Genomic DNA, 25,137 nt, shown 5'->3' with positions numbered 1-25,137 from the left:
TGGCATAACAAAGCTTATTAAGAAAATGTTCTGCATCCTACTTTGGTAAGTGGCGGCTGGGGTGTTAAAAGCTTGCAAGTGGCCATCTAAGATGCAACAACTGGTCCCAACCACCTGGAGTAAAGGAGAATGAAGAACCATCAAAGACACAAGGAAAGTATTAGCCCAAGAGACAGAAAGGGCCACATAAACCAGAGACTTCATCGGCTTGAGACCAGAAGAACTAGATGGTGCCTGGCTACCACCAATGATCGCCCTGACAGGGAATACAACAGAGAGTCCCAGATGGAGCAGGAGAAAGGTGGGATGCAGAACTCAAATTCTAGTAAGAAGAACAGACTTAGTAGTCTGACTGAGACTAGAGGAACCCCAGAAAGCATGGCCCATGGATTCTTTATCAGCCCAGAACCAAAACAATTTCCAACTCCAACTCTTCAGACAGGGATTGGACTGGACTGTGGGACATAAAGTGATACTCGTGAGGAGTGTGCCTCTTAGCTCAAGTAGATACAAGAGACTAAACAGGCATCTTCTGTCTGGAGGTGAGATGGGAAGGCAGAGAAGGTAAGGAGCTGGTTGAATGGACATAGGGAATCAGGGGTGGAAAGGAGGATTGTACTGTCTCAGTACAGGGAGAGCAATTAGAGTCACATAACAATCTACGTATAAATTTTTGTATGGGGAAAAAAAAAAGCAGAGATAGGCATACAGGGAGTATGTGCATTGGCAGTGGGGAGGACTGCAATTTTAAATTTACTCAGTATCAGCTACAAGATTAAGTTATAAGATCAGAAACTACTTTAATCTAGAGAAGAATTCCAAAAACTTGGTTAAATGAATATGTTGTTTCAACCATAAGTTTATTTGTATAACATGCCTATAAATCCACTCGACCGAAATGGACAAACTCAGTATTTGCCACATTACATCATCTGAAAGTAATACTCCCATTTACTATTCTTTTCTGACAACCAAAGCAGATGAGTCATGCTGATGGGAAAAAAATGCAAAGGCATCAATCTGGGAATCATGCGAGTTGTTCCTATAGCACTTGCCCAGAATGAAGCATTCTAAATCAAACATTTATACTGCTTAGGGATACATTCATATGTAATAAAAAGTGTGAAGACATTCAGGGGAATGAAAAACACCGATTTCAGGACATGGTTATGCCTTGGGAGATAAGGGAGGGAAAAGCAATTGGGACAGGTACACAAGGGCCTCCAGTTGCATTTTTCAAGTCTGACATCTTAAGCTAGATGGTGGGTACATACATGTCTATAGCTTTTTAAAATAATAAAAACTAACCACATCTGAATGTAATATAAAAAAGATGAGTAATAAACCCTTGCCTTAAAAATTGTACCTGATACTTGGTTGTACAAAAAGCATAAAAATATATTGAATATGGAAATCACTGTAATACTAACAACTCATGCAATAGGGTCATACTTACTTGCAAGGAAAAGCAGTTAAGACTGATCTTCATTCCATGGTTTTCCAACTGTGATTTTTTTTACCAGTCACTTTCTGAACCAGTGACATGACCAAATCAATTATTCTTCCCACTCAAAAAGAATACAAACTCCCATAAACATCTGATATATATATACAAATACACACATTCACACGTGTGTGTATCTCCCTCTCTATATATATCATATATGAGGGGTGTGTGTGTGTGTGTGTACCCTATCTCTATTAATACCTTGGACTCATTATCAAAGAACTGTACTTCAAAAAGCATGTTTATCTTTCCAAAAATTATTACAGAATACTATTATTTTCTATTGGTATGTAAATAATTTTTACTAAATATGAGCTTTTTAAGACAGAGTTTCATATTTTTTGGACTTTTTTCCTAGTGAATACAATTTCATTTCAAGGCAGATTTATTCTCATGCCAAAAATAAATTAATCATCATATTTATATTTCTTCCTTGAAACCAGTCATGGTACCACTTGTATTTCCTTATCTTGATGACATTCCTAAGATCAAAGGAGCAAAGGCTAAAGATCCCAGACCCCTTGTGATGTCAACCTTCTATTTTACTAGACATCTAGAAGACAGACAATAAACACTTATTTTTTTGAATTAAGGACTGCAACCTATAGACCATCTGGCATTAAAAAACCCGTTGCTGTAAGTCGATTCCGACTCATAGCAACCCTACAGAAAAGAGCAGAACTGCCTCATAGGGTTTCCAAGGAGTGGCTGGTGGATTTGAACTGTCGACCTTTTTGTTAGCAGCTGAGCTCTTAATTACTGTGCCACCAGGGCTCCAAATGGCATTACATATGCTATTTTTTTTCTTAACGCAGCAGCAGCGAAGCAGTAACAATGACATACACAGAGATAATACATCAGATTTTAAAGACAGTGGGAACCTAATTGGAAATGGGTAGTGGTAACAGGCCCTCTTTCCTCTGGCACACTTACTGACAGCCTCCACTGTCACTGACAGTGGTTCTCAATCACGTCCCGCTACAGACACTGAGCTTCAGACAGTCAGATAGGCGGAAGGATGGAAAGAAATAGAGATAGAAGGAAGTGAGCAGGTATATATATTCTGTAAGGGGACATCTGGGAGTCCAGGGCTCTGTCAGAACTCCTCCAATTATTAGCTTGGTTTAAGTATACAAAACCAAGTCATGGAGGAAATAAAAAACATACAAGGAAGAAACCTTTCAGACTCGGAGTTTATAAACCCCAGTTTCATCTTCTAGTTTAGTAGTCTTGACTAGGCTGAATATGTAACTATGTTATGTGTGAATCTATAAAATACTCAGAAAACTGAAGTCACATTTAAACTGTGCTCCAAACTCAAACTAATCTCAATGCAAACAATGAATTTAAAAATAGTCAGATTTACTCTTTTACATAAACTTCCATTTACATACATCAGGGGAACAGAAGAATATTTTTTTGTCTGAAGTTACAGATCTTTTATATCAAAAATAACTATAGAATGGGATTAATTTTATTCCTTTAAGTGCCAAGGATTCTTTTCCTCCAAATTTACTACTGCTTTCATTTTTCTAAAAAAATAAAGAAGACTAGAAACTTAGAAGTTCACCTAAGAACTACAAAGTTATAGACAAAGATCTCCCTGAATAGTTTCCCTGTTTTTGCAGAAAACAGATTATAAAACAGAAAAAGCCTTGTTCAAAGGAATGAGAAGCTTTGGTTACGAGTGCAAAAGTCAGCCATGTGTACTAATTCTCACTAATAATGAAGCAAGGTGAGCTCCCCCAGAGACTTACAAGTCAATGCCTAGCAATGCTTGGGTGAACTAAGAACTGGAACTGCTCAGGTGATGCAACTTTCCAAGACCCTTTGTATTCCCGATTGGACAGGGGAGGCTGTGGAGCTCACAGTGACTTTCTAAGGTGTGTGACTGGCAGCAGTTAGGGGGAAAACTCTGCCTGCAAAGAGAGATGCTGCTACTACTTAAAACAACTCCACATTGAAAATGGAGTTACCCATCCCTCTACTCAGATCTAGAGGAGCCTGGGTTGTTTGCTACTTACAGGATTGCTTACCTGGAAAATAAGCTCTTACTTCTTAAAGTGTGACTGGGGGAAAAAAAAAAAAAAACCAAAACAGGGGACTTGAAACACCAAGGACCAACTATCTACCGCCTCTGAGATGAAGGATGGCAAACCTCATCTCGCAGATATCTTAAGTAGCTGTAAAGCCCAAGTGGCTCCAATTTTAAGCCTGTGTTTAGATCAGGTTTGAAAAAGGGCTACATCTCTTTAAAATAACTAGGCACCACTTCTAATGCCAACCTGTGCTTTGTGTTTGAAATGGGCAACCACATACACGCAAACAAGACCACCTACAGTAGATAATACATGCCATAACCAATCTCCTTGGCACCCAGGTGCACACGCCGGCAAAATGCTTTCATGAAAAAGAAAATAAACTTTAAGGCACCATGCCATGATTATTGCCAAAATCTTGAGTAGTATCACATAATTAATTTCACATCTTAAATTTTTAAAGAGACATATAATCATGTCTTCACAGCACATTTAAAATCTGAGTTAAAAACAAAACAAGAAAACACCACATCTAGTGAAGCCCCCTGAACTTACACAAGCTGCTATCCTGGGCCCCTTCCAGCAGCCTGAAGGTCGGGGCTAGATACAGCCAATGAATATATCCACTTAACAATTAGAAAATGTAGTTACTCAAATGCACACTATAGAGTTGTTTAAAATGAATATTTATTATCAGGAAAAGCAGTTAGTGCAGCTTCTAATACTTCTCTAGATTATTATTGTGTGCCCTTTTTATTTAGGACATTAAAGTCTCTCCTATTCCATCCTGGAAGCTCATAAAGTTACAGAACAAGGGGATCCTACCTGGCCCTCTATTACAGGTCAGTGATCAAACAAAAGGAGAGTTAGCCAGTAGCCAGATTTGGTCCATCTCCTAAGAACTGCCAGAAGCTAGGACTTCTTAGCTCCTGCTACATCCAAGGACCTGCCATTTAATTTTGGAGTGGACAATAAGCCCTTTCCACATACACATTTAGTATTACTAGGTGTTTGTCCGACTTCTAAACTCACTGATTTTCAGGAGAAAAGAAAATCTTTTATGAATATCATTTCTGCACAGAACAAGCTTAATTTTAAAAGTGTGACCTCATCTTTCTTGTAAGAAAAGAAATATACGTTTAAATGGAAATATTCCAATATTGTATTGCCCTAGTGATCAAAGCCCATTTATGTAGCCAATCTTATCTTTAAATAGCACCAGTCTTTGTATAAGAGCTTAATTTACCAAAGTATTTACATTCACATGAACAAACTGGTACGTGAAATAAAAAGAGACACAATGTTTTGTGGAACTTGAGAACAAGATGCAGATTGTACATCCAAATAAAGAAAACGATCATTCCAAGTCTTTTCGACAATGCAGAGTGCACCAAGCCAGTTATTCCCCAGCACCCTTCTCCCAGAAGCACTGGGAAGCTTGAACAGTTGCTGCCACTTGTAAAGTAACGCAAAGCAGAGAGCTATGGCTGCTGACTGCAAATGACAAATTTTAATGCCCAACCCCGCAGGAGGGTGCCACAAGGAAAAAATGCACTAAAAATTAATTTTAGAAAAGTTAGCAAACATTGTTCAAAGGCCAAACACTTCTGCCACAAATGACTTCCAGTGCAGAACCAACCACAAGCAATTGTGAATTTGATAGGCATGACTTAACAGGCAATAAGATCTGAAACATTTACCCTTACATCTCAGGAATGGTTCACCTGTCTAGGAATAGCCGAGATGCCCTAGTAGACGCTGCCTTTGTACAGGATCTATGGTTAAACAGAAGCCTTAGTCCACACATTTACCAGGGTAGTGATATGTAGGTGAAACAAGTCTTTTCAATGTCGAGATCTGCAAAAGGTACTTACACAGCCTCCAGCAAGAATTTCTGCCGCAAGTGGGACCGAACCATCTTTGTGCATAAATTTATCCCTCACAAAATCATTCACCTGGAAGAAAAATATTTATAGAAGCTGATGAAAAACATAAAAAAGTCATTAAACATACATAAATATACATTTGTAAATATGTTATCTTTTTTTTGCCAGTCTACTGGAGTAACCATATACTGCATAAATTAACAGATTTTAAAATGTGAGTTTGAGAAGTGCTTTTAACAGCATACATGCAGTTTTTAAAAGATAAACTATATGCATGTATACATGCATTTCTGATATTTCAGGAAGAAAAATTAAAATTCAAATATGTCCTGCAGTAATAATAGCTAAGAATAAAGATATTGACAACAGACTAAAAGCAAAAGTTTAATGTTAAAAAGTGTTTTATAAGGTTTGATTAAAAATCACTTTCAAGTCTTCTAATAAGACAATTGAAAACAGCACGCACTCATCATTGTGACCAATTTGGCTAAGCAAATTTTTTAGCTTAAGTAGAAATTTAGTATCTAAAAACTTCTCAAGGATTCTCAAAGAATGTCAATAGCATTAATTAAGTCTAAAATCCTCAAAATGGTATGTGCTACAAGCAATTTTAAAGAACAATCTGATGTTTTCAGCAGATATAGGCCAGATAAGATTAGGTGTTCCACAGTCCAACAATAAGATGGAAGAAGAAAAATTACAGGCACCAAGACTACAAGGCCCAAAGTAAAACTGGAGTTTAACGTTCTGGGACTTCATGGTGTCAATTATTTAAATGCAATATCTATCCATTCCATAAACACTTACTGAATATCTACCAACTGTCAGACATGAGCCAGGCACTGAGATAACAACAAAAAAGATGCTGTCCATGGACTACCTGATGAAGGAACAAGCTCAACCTGAATGAAACCCGTCACAGCTGCTTTGGGAAACGCTTACAGAAAACACCTTTAACATGAATTCCAGTAGGTAAATCGCATGTGTGATTGGAAGAGAACATGCTTTGGAGTGAAAAAAAAAAAAAGTGATTTTGAATTCTAGCTCTCCCATTCACAAACTGTGTGAACGTGAGTGAGTTACTTAAGCCCCATGAGCTTCAGTTTCCTGATCTGCAAACTATGGCTCAAACTTTGCTTGAAATTAAAGACCAGCACACAGTAGGTATTTAAGAAACTTTAGCTGCTGCTGCTACTACTACTACTATTACTATGATGATGATGATGATGACTACCACCAAAAGTCTTGTTCAAGTTTATTATCAAATCTGTGGACATTCAGTGTTAAACAGGGAATAACGGAAAGCTGTGTGTGGTAAGCACTCCTGCGCTTACATGTTTAGTTAGCACTCCTGAGGAAACACAAACCTGCTGTTTCATACAAGAATGCCTGCTAGATTCTTGATTATGTACAAACTTCCTAAATGAGAAGTACCAACTCAAAAGACTTACTGTAAGTTTTATGGCCTTCTCTGGGGCGACTCCCAATAACTGTGGCAACAGACCTAAAAAACAACAAAAAGCAGAAGTATATTAAATAAATTAGCATTAATGAGATAAATCAACAGCTGTACAGAGGGGATAACCACCTAAAAACCGGGGCAATCTTGGCAGCAATTTTCTGCTATTACCTTTAATGAGAATACTTGAAATGGAATGTTTAAGTACTAACTTCTAACAGTCAAATCAGGCCCAAGAAAATTCCCTCTCACATCCTGGATCATTTGCACTTGGAGTAAATCTACAGTATTAGCAATATAGGAAATTTCATTTTTCCAAGAGAAGTTTACTCCTTTCCCTCCTGCCTCCTAAATCATGGACTTTACTGAATATATTATTTTTTCCTAACACTTCTCATCCAAAACACGTGCCCACAGTTCAGCCATTCATTCTCTTAACAACTACTACTTGGTGATGACCACAAGGCAAACAAGGTCCTTGCTCTCAGGTCTCAGGTGGGAGTAAGGGAGAGGACTTTCTGAGGACGTGACAATTGGGAAACATGCATTCTGGGAAGGGGGAACAGCTAGGCAAAGTAGGAACAAGGCTGGTATGTTCAAAGATGAGGGTGAACATCAGTAAGCCTCAAATGCAGCAGGCATGGGGGAGGGCAGCCTGCGGTGGGAGGGGCATACATGCCATAGGCATACTGTAGGCCAGGATCCTGGGCTTGATTTATTCTTAGATGAGAAGTAATTAGAGGGTTTTAAGTAGGAGAGTGGGGTGCTGATTCATATTTTAAAAAGAGAACGGCAGCTGCTGTGTGGAAAAATAAGACAGGACATACTAGGGTGTTTGTGTGTGTGTGTGTGTGTGTGTGTGTGTGTGTGTGTGTGTGTCTATCTGTGTGTCTGTCTGTCTCAGGAGGGGAGGCTGTGAAAGAAAAACTGGGTTTGGCTGCCACTGCTAAGTCTTTAGCTTGAACAACTAACTGGAGGAGACCAGCAAGGCTGTGGAAAGTAACAGGTTTGGGGTGAAAAGTGAAGGCTCTGTTTTAGAAACATTAGGTTAAGTGAGAATTAAGATTCAGAGCACAAAGGGAAGGTGTGACCTCTGGCAGGAAAGAACCTTTTAGGAAAGGCAGTTAGAATAGTAGGGGGCCTACATAACTGGACTAAAAAATGTTACCATTTTCATTAGCTCTTTCTAAGAAATGAACAGAAAAAAAGAAGAAAAAAAAAGCCTTTTCTTGGAAACACACTAAGCTAACCCTACAGATCAGAATACACTGCACCCTGTGTCATCCTGCTGTCCTGGAGAGGGGCATGGGGCAGTTAAGCACAATTTTCTAATTCATCTATACAGGAGGTCCACTCACACACAGCTCCTTCTGAGCAGACAGCCCTACCCTATCTTCTTCCTAAAGGAGCAGCCCAAGGCTAAAAGTCACTAGCTCAAAGGATATATCCAGCCTGCGGATGTGTTTTATTGGGTCGTTTGAAACAAGATTTCAAACATAATTTGAGCTTCTCATAAAAATAAATAGATCAACTGACTGCTCAATCTGGCAGTCCCAGGCCTGCTTCTGACATCACAGCAATCTGATCCAGTTGGATGAGATTCCTCCCTTTAGACAGACCTATGGGTATCCAATTCACCAAGGTCCCCACCATGCCCTACTGCCTGCACCTCAATGAGGACATGTGCTAGTTGTCATTCATCATTTCTCTTGCTCTGTTGTTATCCCCACGATAGACACTTATTAACTCTGTGTCCCTTGCTCTACAACAGGGAAGACTAAATAGACCAAGACAGTTTCGTGCTTTAGGAAAAATGGCAGAAAGCCCCTTTCATTGTGTAACTAAATGATGACGATGATGACGCTAATGAAAAATTTCTTTAAAAACAGCCAGAATTCATTAATTTGCCCTAAGTTACTAAGATGATTAGTGTTGGGACTATCGTTCAAACCTAAGCTATCTCTGTTTTTACACACCATTCAACTCTGTTGTGTGCTTAATATGCAACCATGTCTGCATCTCACTGCCAGCCTCATTCGTTCATTTACATAACCTGCCTGGACCGTATAAGCATTTGAGCTTGCAGGCTCTTCTTTAGGCAGCCATATGTTCTAAGCTTCCCTCATTCCCAGGGCTACAGGTGATTAGACAAGGAATAGATACCTACAAAACGAGTAGCCAATGAGTTCAGCAACCTAGGCCGTACCATAAGAGGAGATACCCAATCAGAGCCCTTCTCTCAGGAGCATGACTGAGGCAGCCCTTAGAGACAATGGAGCCAGTTAGTACAGAGGCACAAACTTAGGAGATGTCTGAGCGGAGCTGGGAAAGCAGCTACCTGAAGCCATGTATGTGCAATGCCATGAGGAAGTAGAAACCAAAAACTGGCAAAGGCAGTGAGTCGGTGGAGAAAAGAGAATGCAGAGCAAAAGAAACGAAGACATCAAAGAGTGCAAACATTCAGTGCACGAAAGATGCAGATAGGAGAGCCAGACTTGACCACTTCCCAGTTCCCGAGGTCACGCTTCAATGGAACTCTCAATCTCGGATGCCCTTCCTTCTCTTAAGCAAGAATTCTTACAAAAAAAATCCCCCTGTACACTCACAAGCTTGAGTGGGGTCTGCTCTTTACAATCCAAATGAGCTGAAGCAATATACGAGGGAAAATGGGAACATGGAACCACGTGGGCAAAGCAGCTGCTCTTATTCAAAGCAAGCATTCTCTCCCTAAACTACACCCATGAGGTTCAGTCGTACAACTCTTGCCCTCCATTCCAGAGACCTGAGTTCAATTCCCAGCCAATGCACCTCAAGGGTAGCCACCACCTGTCTGTCAGTGGGGGCTTGTGTGTTGCTATGATGCTCAATAGGTTTCAGTGGAGCTTCGAGACTAAGATGGACTAGGAAGAAATGCCTGGTTATCTACTTCCAAAAATCAGCCAATGAAAATCCTATGGATCACAATGGTCCGATCTACAACTGATCACGGGGATGGTGCACGGCTGGGTAGCGTTTTTTTTGTTGTGCACATGGTCACCACCACTCGAGGGCCAACTTCATGGCAGCTAACAACAACAAACTATATTCACTTTTTAAATCTTTTAATAAGATACCTATAATAAGAGAAAAAAGGGTTTATTATTACTTTATGAAAGTACAACATTAATTTCCACTAGTACAATGTGAGAATAAGATGTTTAAACTACATCCTAACATTTGAAATTTCTATTTTACTCTCTGCATTCAGATCAAGTACCAAAATGTTTAGTTAAATATTTACTTGCTGGATATATTTTTCTCATCATTAAATTGTAGACCAAAACTGTGGATCGGTTGAAAGTAACGCGATTTAAATGATGATCTCTTGTCTCCATAAGTACCCCGTGACAGTCTTTTTAAATGACTAATAAAGAACAGCATGGAGTCAGATGACTACAGTGTCAGATACAATCACTTCAGCCAGCACTTCAAGCTACCGAGCTCTGTCTTTCTCACAATAAATTTAGTAATGTAGTCAAAAGCAAAACCAAACCAAAACAACCACTACCACAACAACAACAACAAAAATCCCACTATATTTAAGACTAAAATTGAGGTAACTAATATTTATTTGTTCAGCAAACATTTCCCAAATGCCCTCTGTGTGCCTGGTACTGGAGGAGCCAGGATGCACACAAGATCTGTGCCTTTCCGTTGAAAAATTCTCACTTTGGAGGGAAAGGAAGGGAAGGAAACTCTAGGTGTCTCCGTGTGCCAGAAAGGGGACAAACCACCTACAAAGAAGAGTTCTGAGTGACACAGTCTAGGGCCTTGAAGTGTTACAGGAACAGAGTGGAGGGAACCGTAACTCTGCCTGCAGGAGAAGGACAAGCATCAAAGAAGAGGTATTTGAGCTGGGGCTTTAGGGGTAAGCAGGGGTTCACCACAGAGGAGATGTGAGTAGAATGGAGGGCAAGGAGGTCCAGGCAGAGGGAATAGTGTGCACAAAGACTCCAAAATCTCAAGATCATGGTATATTTGGGGTTGGGAGCAAGACTATTGGAGGCTGTGGTCAGATGATAGAAGACCTTACAATAAATAATAATAATGATTGTGATAATAACAACAGTCAATATTTGGAGACACTATGTGCCCTGCCAGGCACTATTCTATGTGTTTTACATGAACTAACACATTTATCCATACAATAACCTTATTCAGTGGATGTTCTCTTCATCTCCATGAGCAGATGAAGGGACTGAGGTGACTTTATGGAATCTGCCCAAGGTCACTCAGCTGGTAGATGAGGGAGTGAGGTTCATCCCAGAAGGCCAAGCTCCAGAGTCTGTGCTCTAACCTGGAGCACCGCATTGTTTCTCCTGTAGGCCACCCTAGGGGGCTTGGTCTAAATCCTGTAACTCATGGGGTCCTTTTTAAAGAAAGTGGTGAGATCAACTGTGTGCCTTCATAAAGTAAAAACTTCTACAGGCAGGAGGACAGATGGCAAAGGCAGAGACCCAAGGCAAGGAGAGCAATCATGAGGTTAAAGAAATATAATACGACGCCCTGAGTTTCACAATACTCAATGAATACATTCAACTCAGCAAGAATATAGACAAACTGCAAATCGATTCCTTAGACCTAGGCCAGATATTGGTACTCAGGGTGGTGCTGGGTAAGTACTATTCTTTTGGTGACTACCCTGGCTAAAGGAAAATGAAGGTGTCTGTTGATTGTAATCTGAAGCCCACTACAGATGTCTGCTTTGACACCATTAGTCTTGGGTAAATGCTCTTTGAGAGGGGTCATGATCTGCGGGACAATGCAAAGTCACAGAGGTGGGGATCCTCATAACCTCCCTTCTACCTTGACCTCAGAGGGAGGAGAGGTAACATGGCTTAATAATACCTAAAAACAGCCAATTTGATTAAGGCACTTCATTGTGATCACATCTGAGTTTAAAGTATGTATATGTTCGACATCTGGGTAACTCAGTAGAAAAATTAGGGCTCTAATATAAAATGTTTTTGTTGGGTCCTGGAAATTCATTTTAACCATTAGAAACAGAATGGATGTGTGTTCTTTATTTCTAACTCGTCAAAACAGCAGTATATCTTCCAACTGCCTCAAATGAAATTTATTAGTGTGGTCATTTTTCTATCCTTCTCATTTTAGTTCAGCTCCATCAGCACATATGGCAATACTTCCTTGGCAAAGTGTACACTACCAGAAGGCTGCTAATGTGAGAGAAGATTTACAGAGTACGGTATTAATACAATATTTTGTCCTCAAATTTCATAGGATTGAGATATAAATCACACTATCCTCTCTGATTTTATTCCCTTGGGCAACCAAATGAGAACTGAGCTAGAGGTATGGAAACTAAGCCCACACCAGGAAACTTCAACTTAACCTTCATATAAAACAAACTAGTTTCCATCAAGTTGACTCCAATTCATGGAGACCCCACACATGCCAGAGTAGAACTGTGTTCCTTAGGTTTTCAACAGTTGGTTTTTCAGAAGTAGATCATCAAGTCTTCCGAAGCACCTCTGGGTGGACTTGAACCTCCAACCTTTCAGCTAGCAGCCAAGTATGTTAACCATTTGTACTGCCCAGGAACTCTAAGCTTCATATACCTGTTTCCATCGAGTTGATTCCGACTCAGAGTAGAACTGCCCCACAGGGTTTCCAAGAAGCAGCTGATGGATTCAAACCGCTGATCTTATGGTTAGCGGCCGAGCTCCTAACCACTATGCTACCAAGGCTCCAAACTTCATATAGCATCCTCCAAAAGAGGTTCCCATAAGCAATGTGCAGAATTAGCAGGCTACTATGCTATTCTTTACTTTAAGAACTTCTTAGAAATCTACTTCTAGAATCTCAGTGTTGGAAGGGTCTGTGAAAGAAACTAATAATGCTGGCGTAATTAAAGCTATTTACTTCCAATGACTTGGCAGCAAAGTGAATAGGCTGGGTACCGGCTTTGGAGGTAGACAGACCGGGGTTGGAAACCTAGCTCTGCACCTCTTTCATGTTGGGTGATCCTGACTAAGTTATTCTTTGAACCTTAGGATCCTCATTGGTAAAACAAGCATGCTAACTACTACTCATGGGTTTCCTTTGATAATTATATGAGATAATATACACAATGAGCCAGACACTGTTCCCAACCTATATTATATACTTTAAAATGTTACATTTCTCTCTACCTATCTTTTCAAGGCAGATCCTTGATTCTTTTCTAGTCTATAAGAGGCAATTCAGCATGAATAATGTTCACAGTCCACAATTAGGCTAAGGAGAACAATGCTGTCTCCATGCATAATGTGCTGAACAATGAGGGCCCATCTGTTCTGACAGTCCAGGTCTAGTGGTGTGCTTAGGTGCACTTACTTTAGGCAAAGATACGGGAGTAGTAGAGATATAACAACACATTTTCTACTATGTTTTTAAACTAAAATGAAATCTTTCAACTAGGAATTTAAGCACTTCTCAACCTCTGCTGATAAGCAACTTTTTGCAATTTAATTCTACTCAGTGGCAGAATAGACAAGTGGCTAAAAGGATGAACACTAGAACCAGACTGCTGGTTTTAAATTCTGACTCTGCTATTTCATTAGTTGTGTGCTTGTGGGCAAGTTACTTAATCTCTTTATACCTTGGTTTCTACATCTGTAAAATGGGGGACAGTCATGGTTCCATCTTTATGGGATATCTGTGAAGATGAAATGAGTTAATATGCAGAAAGCCCTCAGAACAGTGCCAAGAACATAGTAAGTACTGTGGAAAAACTTTTTTGGGGGGGTTAGTTTATTTTTATCTTCATCATCATTACTATCATTTATTACTCCTCTGCCTTTTCCTTCACAGAAACCGGAATATGGAGAAGTTAAGTGGCTTACCTCAACTCACAAGCTATTTAGTGACTGTTTAGTAGCACTGAGATTTGAATTCAGGTCCACACCTTTTCCCAAAGCAGGGCCCTATGTCTCCTAATGCTCAGCTTTTTCCTGTTCATGCTAGTGGATTTATTGTTTTCATTTCTGCCCTAGGGAGGCATTTCTCTCAGCCCAGGCTGTTGTGGTATTTTTCTCTGGACCTTCAGCTCGTGCTGGGCCAGTACTCTCTGCAGTGATTGTCCCTTTCACACAACAGAAGGAGGATGGCTATCAGGCTGTCACATCATGCCTCCACCTCTCTCTCTTTCTCCAGGTCATGGTTATTGGGCTCAAGCATCAAGCTGCAGGTTATAAGCTAGTGAACAAGCAACAGCCAGGGAATACGTTAGGATTGAGGCTCAGGGAAAGCAGCGGATCAGAAGCCAGGTTGATGGACAACTGTAACCACAACGTGGCAGGTGTTCCAAAAGACCATGCTGGATAAGAGAAGCAGAAGAACAGACACTAACAAGGAAGAAACTCAAAACCCAAGGCCACTTTTCTGCCTCAAATTCAGACAAAAACAAATTCAAGAGTGGCCAGGCCAGCCCTGAGAAATGTAGCATATAGCATATAAAATGGGGTAAATGGGATAGGAGGCACTCAGAGGAGAGGCAAACAGTAAAGTGTGGTGGAGAAATTAATCCATAAGACACTCCTACTCCTGTAGCTAAAGTCCATCCAGCACACTGTCCTGTTATCCAGTTCCAACCTGGTGGCAACCCCTCTGATGTCAAATTCTTACCCTCCTGACCTCACTACTGAGGCCACTACATTTGCCCCATCTTCCCTGAGAGTCCTGCTTGCTTTCAACATCAGCTTAACCTTCCATTCTGGAGCTATCAGCACTCTACTAGCCCTGCCTTACAGCTTTTGTTCTTGCTCCTATTTCCATGCCCTTCTCTCTTCACTTGTTCACTGGTCCCATTTGTCTTTCTGCCTTTGACTCAGATTGCCCCCAGGCATGAGGCATTTCCACCCTCCCAACCTCAGACCCCACCACACTATCCCCTTTCAAAGCCCTCATTACAAACCAGCTCTCTACCTGCAATTTGGGCTGCTACCCCCAGGTGAGTGGACAATGGAGCTGGGGAAGAAAAGGCAGAGATCTAGGATTTAAATGCCTGCTCATCTGGGTTAAATGTTTTACTCAGTCTGTTATCTTAACTATGGCTCAGGATGCCTTTGGGAGAATAAGCGTTACAACAAAAAATGAATGATACTGTTTATGGTCTAGAAAACATTTAGTTCCTCTGACTCCTCCTCTATTTTGGGGCACCCTAGGAGTGAAGATCTTTGAGAAGAAGGAGCATAGATTCTCCTTCAGTTTTTCACTCTAATGTGTGGCAAACTTCAAGGTCCGGGTTATCCTTTCTTCAACCGAAACTATTTCCCTGCAGCTGAGGTTTAGCTCTATTTCCCTTGGTTCACTCTCAGCAACAGCAGTAGCTTGTTATAAATTATCATTCACAAGGCCAGGAATGAATTTGTTCATTAGTCTTCTTTTCTCTAGGCTGCACGTAATTCCATCTTTTTGTTATCGTTCCCAATTTTCTAAACCAAACATTATGCTCATATGGCCCTCTCACGTCTCTAACAACACTCCACACTCAACTTAGCTGGTGTTTACATCACCTTAGTCTCCGATTATAATGCCCTGTACTCAGTACAGTTAGCTCACTGTAGATTTCTAGAGATTTGATTAGCCAGTTCATGAACTGTCCGAGTCTTCTGCTCATTCTTGGTGGGCGTACACAACCAACTATCTGCCTTTTGATCTTTTTGCAGTTTAACACCCCTAGTGAAAATGTGCAGAAATTGGCCAGGAAAATAAGACTCAAAGCAATCCATCTGTGAAGTTCATGGATTAACTAACTGTGGTTTGTTCCAAGAGGCATCTGTTCATAATTAAGTTTTCGCAAAACAAATCTATAGAAACTTCAACCATTTTATTTTGTTTTGAGTATGTTTTATCTTACTCATTTTTATCCCCAAGTATTATACAAGAAGGAAGGAATCTCACCATGGATCCAGCCACACAATTTGGATATTCCCTTCTCTAGCATCACCAACCACAAGTAGAGAACTAGTTTAGACCAGCTGCCTGACAAATCCTCCTTGTAGAATGCAAATGTTATCAGTAACTTCCTGAGATACCATCACAACATCCTCTAGATGTCACCTTGAGAACATTCCAGGATGGAATAAGACTGCTCTGTACCACACAGACAACTTGAAATAGACATATTTAAAACTTTGCAAGCCTGGATAGATGGATGATTTAAAAAATTCTTTCCAATCACCTCAAACTTAAGTTTACTTCATAAAACGATCTAATATCTCTTCCTGGCAGATTTTCTTAATGGCTTCTCCCACCAACAGAAACAAAAGCAAAACCTTCCTCTAAGAAGCCTTCCTGATGGATCCTGATTTCTCTTCAATACAGTTTTCTCCCCAAGGTCCTCCCCAACACGTCCTCCAATTTCTAAGGCTGCTCATCTCCTTACCTGAAGCATCTGAGGGAGGAGAGTGTAGCAAATTTTAAAGGCAGAAATGAAGTTATTCTTGGAAGGTTAAGAGCACTTAATTATAGATGATTACCCAATCAATTGTTTTCTTTAATACGCTAAGTCTACAGCAGGCCCATAACTGGCTCATTTGGCCAGGAGGTTCATTCAGGCCAAGTGAGCTGTAAGAAAATTCATTAAGGATTTCCAACACCTGAGCACATTAAATCAATCTGGAGACTGGGCAAGAAATAGAGGAGGACTTTTACAAGTGACTTCAGCGAGACTTGCATTGTCTCTGGTGTTATTTCCCTTACTAGAGATAAACCTAGCCTAGGGGTCAGTTTTTCAAAAGCTACATAAAACGTTAGGAAAACCAGTCATTTCCTTGTAAGTAATTTGCATTATAGAGAAGATCTGCAAAGCCAGTCTGATACAACTTCTAAGAGGATCTTTTCTAGTAACCAAAATTTATGCAAAAAAATGAAAGGGAGAGACTCCGGAAATAAAGAAACAGAACTAAAAAGAGACATGGAGAGAAACAACAAACTCACAAACTAAAATTACTCCTGGCTCACTGAGCAGAGGACTCAACGCCTACTGAAGACACTTGCGGGCAATCCCTACAGCTGTGTTATCAGTCGGCTTTAGACATCGGGGTAGGGATTCAAACGTGTTCTCTGGCTACTAATGGATGACTTTCAGTACTGTGTGCAGCTACTGGCCGCTGCCTTTCATAGGATGGCAACTTCCAGAGAATGGAAAGAGCAAAACCACCTGTGCTGGAGTGCTGAAAGTTCTTTAAAAATAATCTTCATTCTAGTTCCACAGGAAACGAATTCCAAATACAAAAAGAGCTTTCTTTTAGAGATTGTATTCTACTTATAAGAAAAAAAAAGAAAGATACTTTTTAACCTGATTGTAAGGACACATGCTGTAAGCACCTTCTTTCGGGACCAATTGCCAACCTTTTTTCAAAGTACACATAAAGGTAATTTTAAAACAGGGAGAGACTTTACTTATGCAACATTCCCAAATTATCCTACTCAGGGACTATTAGCAATTATATATGTCTCAATGCATAAAAATTACACAGTAAACAAAAATTCTATAATAGGAAAAGATATGCTCAATATATTTTGAAATGTGTTTAAAAATTAGAAATGTCTAATCTGACACCTTCTCAGATATTGCTAGCTGAAGAATTAACAGCAGCCATTCTAAAATTCTCAATTAAAATTTCAGTTTTCCTCGGAAATAAAAATTTTAAACAATATAATTACATTTAGTGAGAAATCTATAATCAAAGAGTCACACACAGGTATTTTGTATCTTGACTTTGTACACAAAAGTTAAAATACTGATTCTCAGAAATACAGCTCTTTTTTGTTTCTATTATAATTGTTTTATTTGTAATAATGGTTTCCCATGAATTATCCACATTTTCATCCAACTGATCTCTTGCCCAATAATAAGCATTTACAAATACACGGTTACGTACAATTATTCATTAGTGACAATATGCAAGGCACTGAAGGGAATTCTGAGAGAAATGAAATTTGGTCCCTGACTAACCAAGAATAGGAATAAATCTTTTCCATAGCAAGACTGTAAATTATTATTTTTTTAACCTGAACTGCCAATCACCTATTAACTCTGAAGATCCAAATTACAGAATGGCACTAAACAAGCTTTATAGTAAGCCTTTTGTTTTAAAATTGTCTACGAGACACTGAATTGTACACTTAAAAATGGTTAGAGTGGCAAGCTTTGTGTTATGTATATTTTACTATGAAAAATTAAAAAGAAAAAGAAGTACAGCGGAATCCCAGAAATCCTAAAGCCAACACAAGGGACAACTTGATCTAAAATCGAAGAGGGTCTAATTTGGACAAGGATCCCAAATATGATTTTGCCTTATTAGATTCCTGATTTCTCCCTTCACATTGCTTAAAGGACCACGTCATGCCTTTCTTAGGAAGGGAATTGTGTTTAATATTGACACAGGAAACTGGTTTTCCAGTCCTGGATCATTCTATCCTTGCAGGAAGTAGGAAATGAACAAAAGATCAAGATTCCCAAGAAGGACTGAGGATGGCTGTGTTTGCTCTTCAAAGCCTCCACACAGGGCATTTACCGGAGGATAAGGCTACAAGCGGGGTAAAAAAGCTGGGTGCTCAATAAATATGTGTTTAAAAATTGTTTTCATTAAAACCTGATAAAACCTAAAAAAAAACAAAAACAAAAACTCTACTAGAAAAGGTAAGAAATCAGGGAGAAATGAACATAGGCAGCTCCCAGAACTAATCTTCTTATACTCACACACATCATTCTCTGACAGACAGCTGGGGCTCTTGCCCTCAGGGTTCAGGCAACAAAGCAGGTTAGACAAATGGCTATTGCTAAACCAGGTAAATGTGGAAGAGCTGTCTCTTTGGTGTTCTGAGTGATCCCCAGTTTCTATCTAATATGCAGGCTTATTCCCCTTCCCTGAGGAGTTAAAACCAGTCTCTCAGGTCTTACAGATGTAATAACCAAAACAGCAAGGGGTTTATGGGATGGTCCACATCAGGTCAGCACTAAAGTTAGAACTCGGATTAGAAACAAGTATGCTTTAAGCTGTTCTCTCTATAGGGTCAAAAGGGCAGGTGGTAGAAGGGAAATCTAGACACAACCAAGAATCAAGACCTGCTGGAGATGCTCAAGGAGGAAAGCAAAGAGACTCAAAATTAAAAACAAAACAAATCAATACAAGTAAATGAAAGACATTTAGCAGGAGACAATGTATTTCTCACAATTTTAAAGGCATAAGAGGCCTGACATTTAATTCAATACCAAGAAAATCCCCGAAAAGTAGTGTGTGAAGCACCACCAAGGCTCAAGACTTCTTTCCAGACTTGAGGCTCCAAGCTCTTCCTTCAGAAAACACCCCATAAGGGCAGCTAAAGTGGTCACCTTTATCTCAGCAACTACAAAGCAGGAACTGTGACATTAACCTTGTACTATTTGGGAGACATTTCATTTGCAGGGGGGGGAGGGGAGTATTTCAAAAGGAAGGCAGTGACCCTGTAAGGGTCATCATCAATCACCTGGGGTCAAAGACCTTCTAAATTGTAAGAAGAGGCAGTGCGTAAAGGAAAGAGAGCAGAGAAAAGATCAAAAGGCCTTTGATGGGGGTTATCTACCTACACAATAGAACCTGCAAAATGGAACTTCTCTGGAGTCTGAAATCTTCTAGCTTCTAAGGTGAGAGGTTTCAAGAGAGAGTTGTTTTTTTTTTTTTTTTTTTAACTTGGGTGCTTAAGATGAGAGGCTAGAGTCAGCAGATGGCAGAAGAGGCCTAGAGGCACAGGCGTACATGGCTGCCAGTTTCACGGTCTATCTCAGCAGAGTATTAAATACTATTTTCTTCTCCCTAGAGCAAGCACCGAAAGGACACTGAAGATCCCGCCAGTTCTGCAGTTGCCAAGTGGCAGAGCGACTCAGCCTGAGACGCCTCATGACACTGTATTTTAGCTGACGCAAATACACTTACTTCTCTTTGTAGAAGGCAACCACAAAGGGAGAGGTTGGACCGGGGGCTAACCACTCTTTTGCTGTCCACAAAGGGAGAGGTTGGACCGGGGGCTAACCACTCTTTTGCTGTCATGGGAATAGTCATACGTCTGTAGGCTGATGCTAATGGAAAAGCAGTCAGGGTCTGTGGGGTCCTTTCCACAAGTGATGACATACTCTTCACCACCGTGACTGTTGCTTAATAAACTTTAGATGATTAAAGGAGCAGATGGATAGAGAAGTATAACCTGCTAGATGATGTGTAAATTAACTCCACTGGGTTCAGAGTCAACTTTAACTCGGAAAGAGGCAGTAATGGTTACCTGCTTGACCACTAAACATTTCTGTGGTATACTCAAGGTAGGTCATTAATCCTGACTAGGCTTTGTCCTGTCTCCAGGACACATTTCCCCTATTAGCTGGTTAGCGGAGTACTTAAAGGTCCCCTAGGTGGTTTGTGCTCAATTACTAACCTAAAGGTTGGTGGTTCGAACCCACCCAGTGGCACCGCAGAAGAAAGGCCTGGCAATCTGCTTCTGTAAAATATCACAGCCAAGAAAACCCTATGGAGCACTTCTACTCTGTAACGCATAGGATTGCCATGGGTTGGAATCGAATCAATGGCAACGAGGTTGGTTTGGTTTTGGTTGGAGTACTTAAGGAACACAAGCAATACGAATCTATTAAAAACTCACTGAAGATGTTTATAAAAATAATTTATTATTTAAAGAATTAAAACATACTACAGACCAATATTAATGGCTTTCAGATTATGGGCTGTTTTGATTTAGCCATGCCCTAGACACCTCCAGCCTACTCCCATTAGCATGGATAATTGAGAATCTACTATATTTCCATTTTAACACAGTGTCTCTAATACATTTCAGGCATTCAGAAGAGAAACCAACCTTTGATTATTCCGTATTTTAACCTTACAGGAATTTAGCACATGGCACTAACCTCTATAGAGTCCAAAGAAACCTTCGTAGCGTAGCACTTTCTTAAAACAGTCAAAGCTGTTTTTATACATAAGTTCTCCCACAAAAGAGCCAGTGGATCGTTGGTTTTGCATTCGAGTTTTTACAAGATCGATAGGATACACGGCAGTGGCTCCAACAGCTAAAATAAAATAATACCAATATTTTAGAAGGAATTAAGGTCAGTCAGAAGAAGAGGGAAGTAGTTAAGTCAAGAGAAGACTCAGAAAAGAACTAAGTAAAGTTTGCATGTACTGATTTTAAAACTGTACTATCTCTCTATACCCCTAATAACAACTGTGGATTTTAATTCAAGCGTCCCCTTATAAAAGGATGTCATAGACAATTTAAATTAAAATCATAGCACTACAACCTAACCTCATTATTAACCTGTCTTTTAGAAAGCCTGTCTGAACATACACAAGGGGAAAATGCCACTTGTAAGTCCCTGCTCACATGCAGGTATGGAAAAAAGTTCCCCTTCCTCTCTTCCCACCTTATAGGAGAAGATTGAGTGGTAACTGGCTTGAAGGAAGACTAGAGAAGGTTTTGTCCTTTGCTACTTCAAGGTAGAAAATCAGTGAAAAGATAAGAGGAACAATACAAATGAAATCTTTGCACTCATCCATGACTAACCTCCAGCAATAGAACCCAGGCCAAACCTGTAAGCTGACTCTGCAACCTGCAGGAGAATTGGCCGAGCTGTGTCCCCTGAGGTCTTCTGCTTTGCTCAAATAGGAATTGGAGGGCATGAAAACAGGAGGACAAAGTGAGCACATAATATTTTGAAAAATCAGTCACTGAGTTCTAAATCCATGACACAATTAAAATGTCTGAGAGGGAAATAGGGTTATATTCTGTAAGTTCTCATTAATAAAAGGTTATTATTACTGTTCATGTTTAAAATCAAATTCCAGCATAATGAAAGCCCTCAATTAAAAACAAAATGTTATGAACATATTTTCAAATGTTCAGTTGTCATAAGAAATCAAAGAAATGCAAATTTGAAGACATCAATGAGATATCATTCTTCAACAATCAAAAACTGGCAAGTTTTTGGTTTCATATTTTTGTTGTTGTTCGTTTTTAACAGCAATATGCAACCTGGCAAGAGTTGGTAAAAACAGACATTCTCAAACTTCCCTTTAAACCAAATGTAAACTAAAGGGAAATTTGGTAATATATATCCAACCCCTTAAAACGTGCCTTTGACCCTGTAATTCTATTTATAAAAAGTTAGGTTAGAAAATAACCATGTATGCAAACAAGGATAAAACTGTAAGAATGTTAAACAACAGTACTGTTTTAAGAGCAAAAACTCTGGAAATAAATGTCCAACAACAGAAGACCAGTTAAAAAAAAATAATGATATAGTTATTAGTTGAAATAGTGTAGCATCAAAAAATTATGCTGTAAAAGATATTTAGTGATAAGAAAAATGTTTGTAAAAAATTATAAATGAAAACAAAGGATGAAAAAAAGCATGGTGGATAGAGGGGAATTTGTTATATGATTTTCTTTACCTTGTTATATGTCTGAAATATTTCATGAAACATTTTTTTAAAATTAGCTTTAGAGACTATGTACAGTCTAATAACATTTTTATTAAAATTGTGGGTTGGTACACACATATAAAAATAATACCAACATTTTGGCCATCCAACCTCCAAAGACATTCAAAACATTTACAGCAGCTACAACTAGAATGCTGGATTACCGGTGATGGTTATTTTCCTCTCTCTTTGCTCTACCTTTTCAAAATTCATACATCAGGTAAGTCAGCTGCTGTTTTGTTGTTCTTTTGACCTGTTATCCTTACAGTGTTTCTTCTTTTTTTTAATTTTTTTCCCATACAAAAATTTATACATACATTGTTACACAACTCTAATTGTTCTCCCCACACTGTGACAGCACACTCCTCCTTTCCACACCTGATTCTCCATGTCCATTTAACCAGCTCCTAACCCTCTCTGCCTTCCCATCTCACCTCCAGACAGAAGCTGCCCATTTAGTCTCTTGGATCTACTTGAGCTAAGAGGGACATACCTCATGAGTATACTTTATGTCTCACAGTACAGTCCAATCCCTGTCTGAAGAGTTGGAGTTGGAAATTGTTTTAGTTCTGGGCTAATACAGAATCCATGGGCCATGCTTTCTGGGGTTCCTCCAGTCTCAGTCAGACCATTAAGTCTGGTCCTCTTACTAGAATTTCAGTTCTGCACCCCACCTTTCTCCTGCTCCATCCGGACTCTCTGTTGTGTTCCCTGTCAGGGCAGTCATTGGTGGTAACTGGGCACCATCTAGTTCTGACTGGTCTCAGGCTGATGAAGTCTCTAGTTTATGTGGCCCTTCCTGTCTCTTGGGCTAATACTTTCCTTGTGTCTTTGGTGTTCTTCATGCTCCTTTACTCCAGGTGGCTGGGACTAACTGATGCATCTTAGATGGCCACTTGCAAACTTTTAAGACCCCAGACGCCATTCACCAAAGTAGGGTGCCAAACATTTTCTTAATAAACTCTGTTATGCCAGTTGACCTAAATGTCCCCTGAAGGCATGGTCCCCAGATCCCTACCCCTGCTACTCTCTCCCTCAAAGCGTTTTGACTGTATTCAGGAAACTTCTTAGCTTTGGTTTAGTTCAGTTGTGCTGACTTCCCCTGTAGTGTGTGCTGTCCTTCCCTTCACCTAAGATAATTCTTATCTACTATCTAGTTAGTAAATAACACTCACCCTCCCTCCCCACTCTCGTAACCATCAAGAATGTTTTCGTCTGTGTTTAAACATTTTCTTGAGTTCTTATAATAGTGGCCTTATAAAATATTTGTCCTTCTGTGACTAAATTCACTCAGCATAATGACCTCCAGATTCCTCCATGTTATGTTTCACCGCCTCATCGTTGTTCTTTATCGTTGTGTAGTATTCCATTCTGTGGATAAACCATAATTTGCTTATCCATTCGTCCGTTGATGGGCACCTAGGTTGTTTCCATCTTTTTGCTGTTGTGAACAGTGCTGCAATGAACATGGGTGTGCATGTATCTATTCGTGTGGCAGCTCTTATTTCTCCAGGATATATTCCAAGGAGCGGGATAGCTGGATCGTGTGGTACTTCTATTTCTAGCTTTTTTGAGGAAGTGTCAAATTGATTTCCAAGTGGCTGTACCATTTTACAGTCCCACCAACAATGTATAAGTGTTCCAGTCTCTCCACAACCTCTCCAGCATTTCTTTTGTGTTTTTTGGATTAATGCTAGCCTTGTCGGGGTGAGAAAATCTCTCATGGTAGTTTTGATCTGCATTCTCTAATGGCTAATGATGGTGAGCATTTTCTTCATATGTCTGTTAGCCGCCTGAATATCTTCTTTGGTGAAGTGCCTGTTCATATCCTTTGCCCAGTTTTTAATTGGGTTATTTGTCTTTTTGTTGTTGAGGTTTTGCAGTATGTTGTAGATTTTAGAGATTAGACACTGATCGGATTTGTTGAGGCTAAAAATATTTTCCCAGTCTGTAGGCTGTCTCTTGACTCTTTTGGTGAAGTCTTTTGATGAGCATAAGTGTTTGATTTTTAGGAGCTCCCAGTTATCTAGTCTCTCTTTTGGTGCTTCTGCACTGTTACTTACGGTTCATATCGTGTTTATGCCATATATTAGGGCTCCTAGCATTGTCCCTATTTTTTCTTCCATGATCTTTATTGTTTTCGATTTTATATTTAAGTCTCTGATCCATTCTGAGTTAGTTTTGAGCATGGTGTGAGGTATGGGTCTTGTTTCAGTTTTTTGTGGATGGATATCCAGTTATGCCAGCACCATTTGTTAAAGAGACGGTCTTTTCCCCAATTAAGAGACTTGGGTCTTTGTCAAATATCAGTTGCTTGTAGGTGGATGAATTCATGTGGATGAATTTATGTCTGGATTCTCAGTTCTGTAGTTCTGTTCCACTGGTCTATGTATCTGTTGTTATACCAGTACCAGACTGTTTTGACTACCGTGGCAGTATAATATGTTCTAAAATCAGGTAGTGTGACACCTCCCACTTCATTCTTCTTCTTGAATAATGCTTTACTTATTTGGGGCCTCTTCCCTTTCCATATGAAGTTGGTGATTTGTTTCTCCATCTCATTAAAAAATGCCGGTGGAATTTGGATCAAGATTGCATTGTATCTGTAGATCACTTTGGGTAGAATTGACATTTTCACAATGTTGAGTCTACCTATCCATGAACAAGGTATGTTTTTCCACCTATGCAGGGGTCTTTTGGTTTCTTGTAGTAGTGTCTTGTAGTTTTCATTGTA

The 25,137-nt window shown here is 39.7% G+C and overlaps 1 protein-coding gene across 2 annotated transcripts in view; it reads right to left on the bottom strand.

Moving 5' to 3' along the window:
* SLC25A13 (solute carrier family 25 member 13) overlaps nt 1–25,137 on the bottom strand; it is a 222,051-nt gene that overhangs the window by 47,144 nt on the left and 149,770 nt on the right. For both annotated transcript variants that reach the window (XM_012558304.2, XM_004386134.2), the window contains 4 exons: nt 21,487–21,571; nt 20,834–20,992; nt 6,884–6,936; nt 5,421–5,501 (listed from right to left, as the gene is read on the bottom strand). In XM_012558304.2, the coding sequence (XP_012413758.1) occupies nt 5,421–5,501; nt 6,884–6,936; nt 20,834–20,992; nt 21,487–21,571 (378 nt within the window). The remainder of the gene's footprint in view (nt 1–5,420; nt 5,502–6,883; nt 6,937–20,833; nt 20,993–21,486; nt 21,572–25,137) is intronic.

This window comes from Trichechus manatus, unplaced genomic scaffold (genome assembly GCF_000243295.1).
Source record: "Trichechus manatus latirostris isolate Lorelei unplaced genomic scaffold, TriManLat1.0 scaffold00156, whole genome shotgun sequence".
In the NCBI taxonomy this organism is placed as follows: domain Eukaryota; kingdom Metazoa; phylum Chordata; class Mammalia; order Sirenia; family Trichechidae; genus Trichechus; species Trichechus manatus.
The sequence above is the reverse complement of the archived record's forward strand: the minus strand, read 5'-3'. Positions and strand labels throughout refer to the sequence as shown.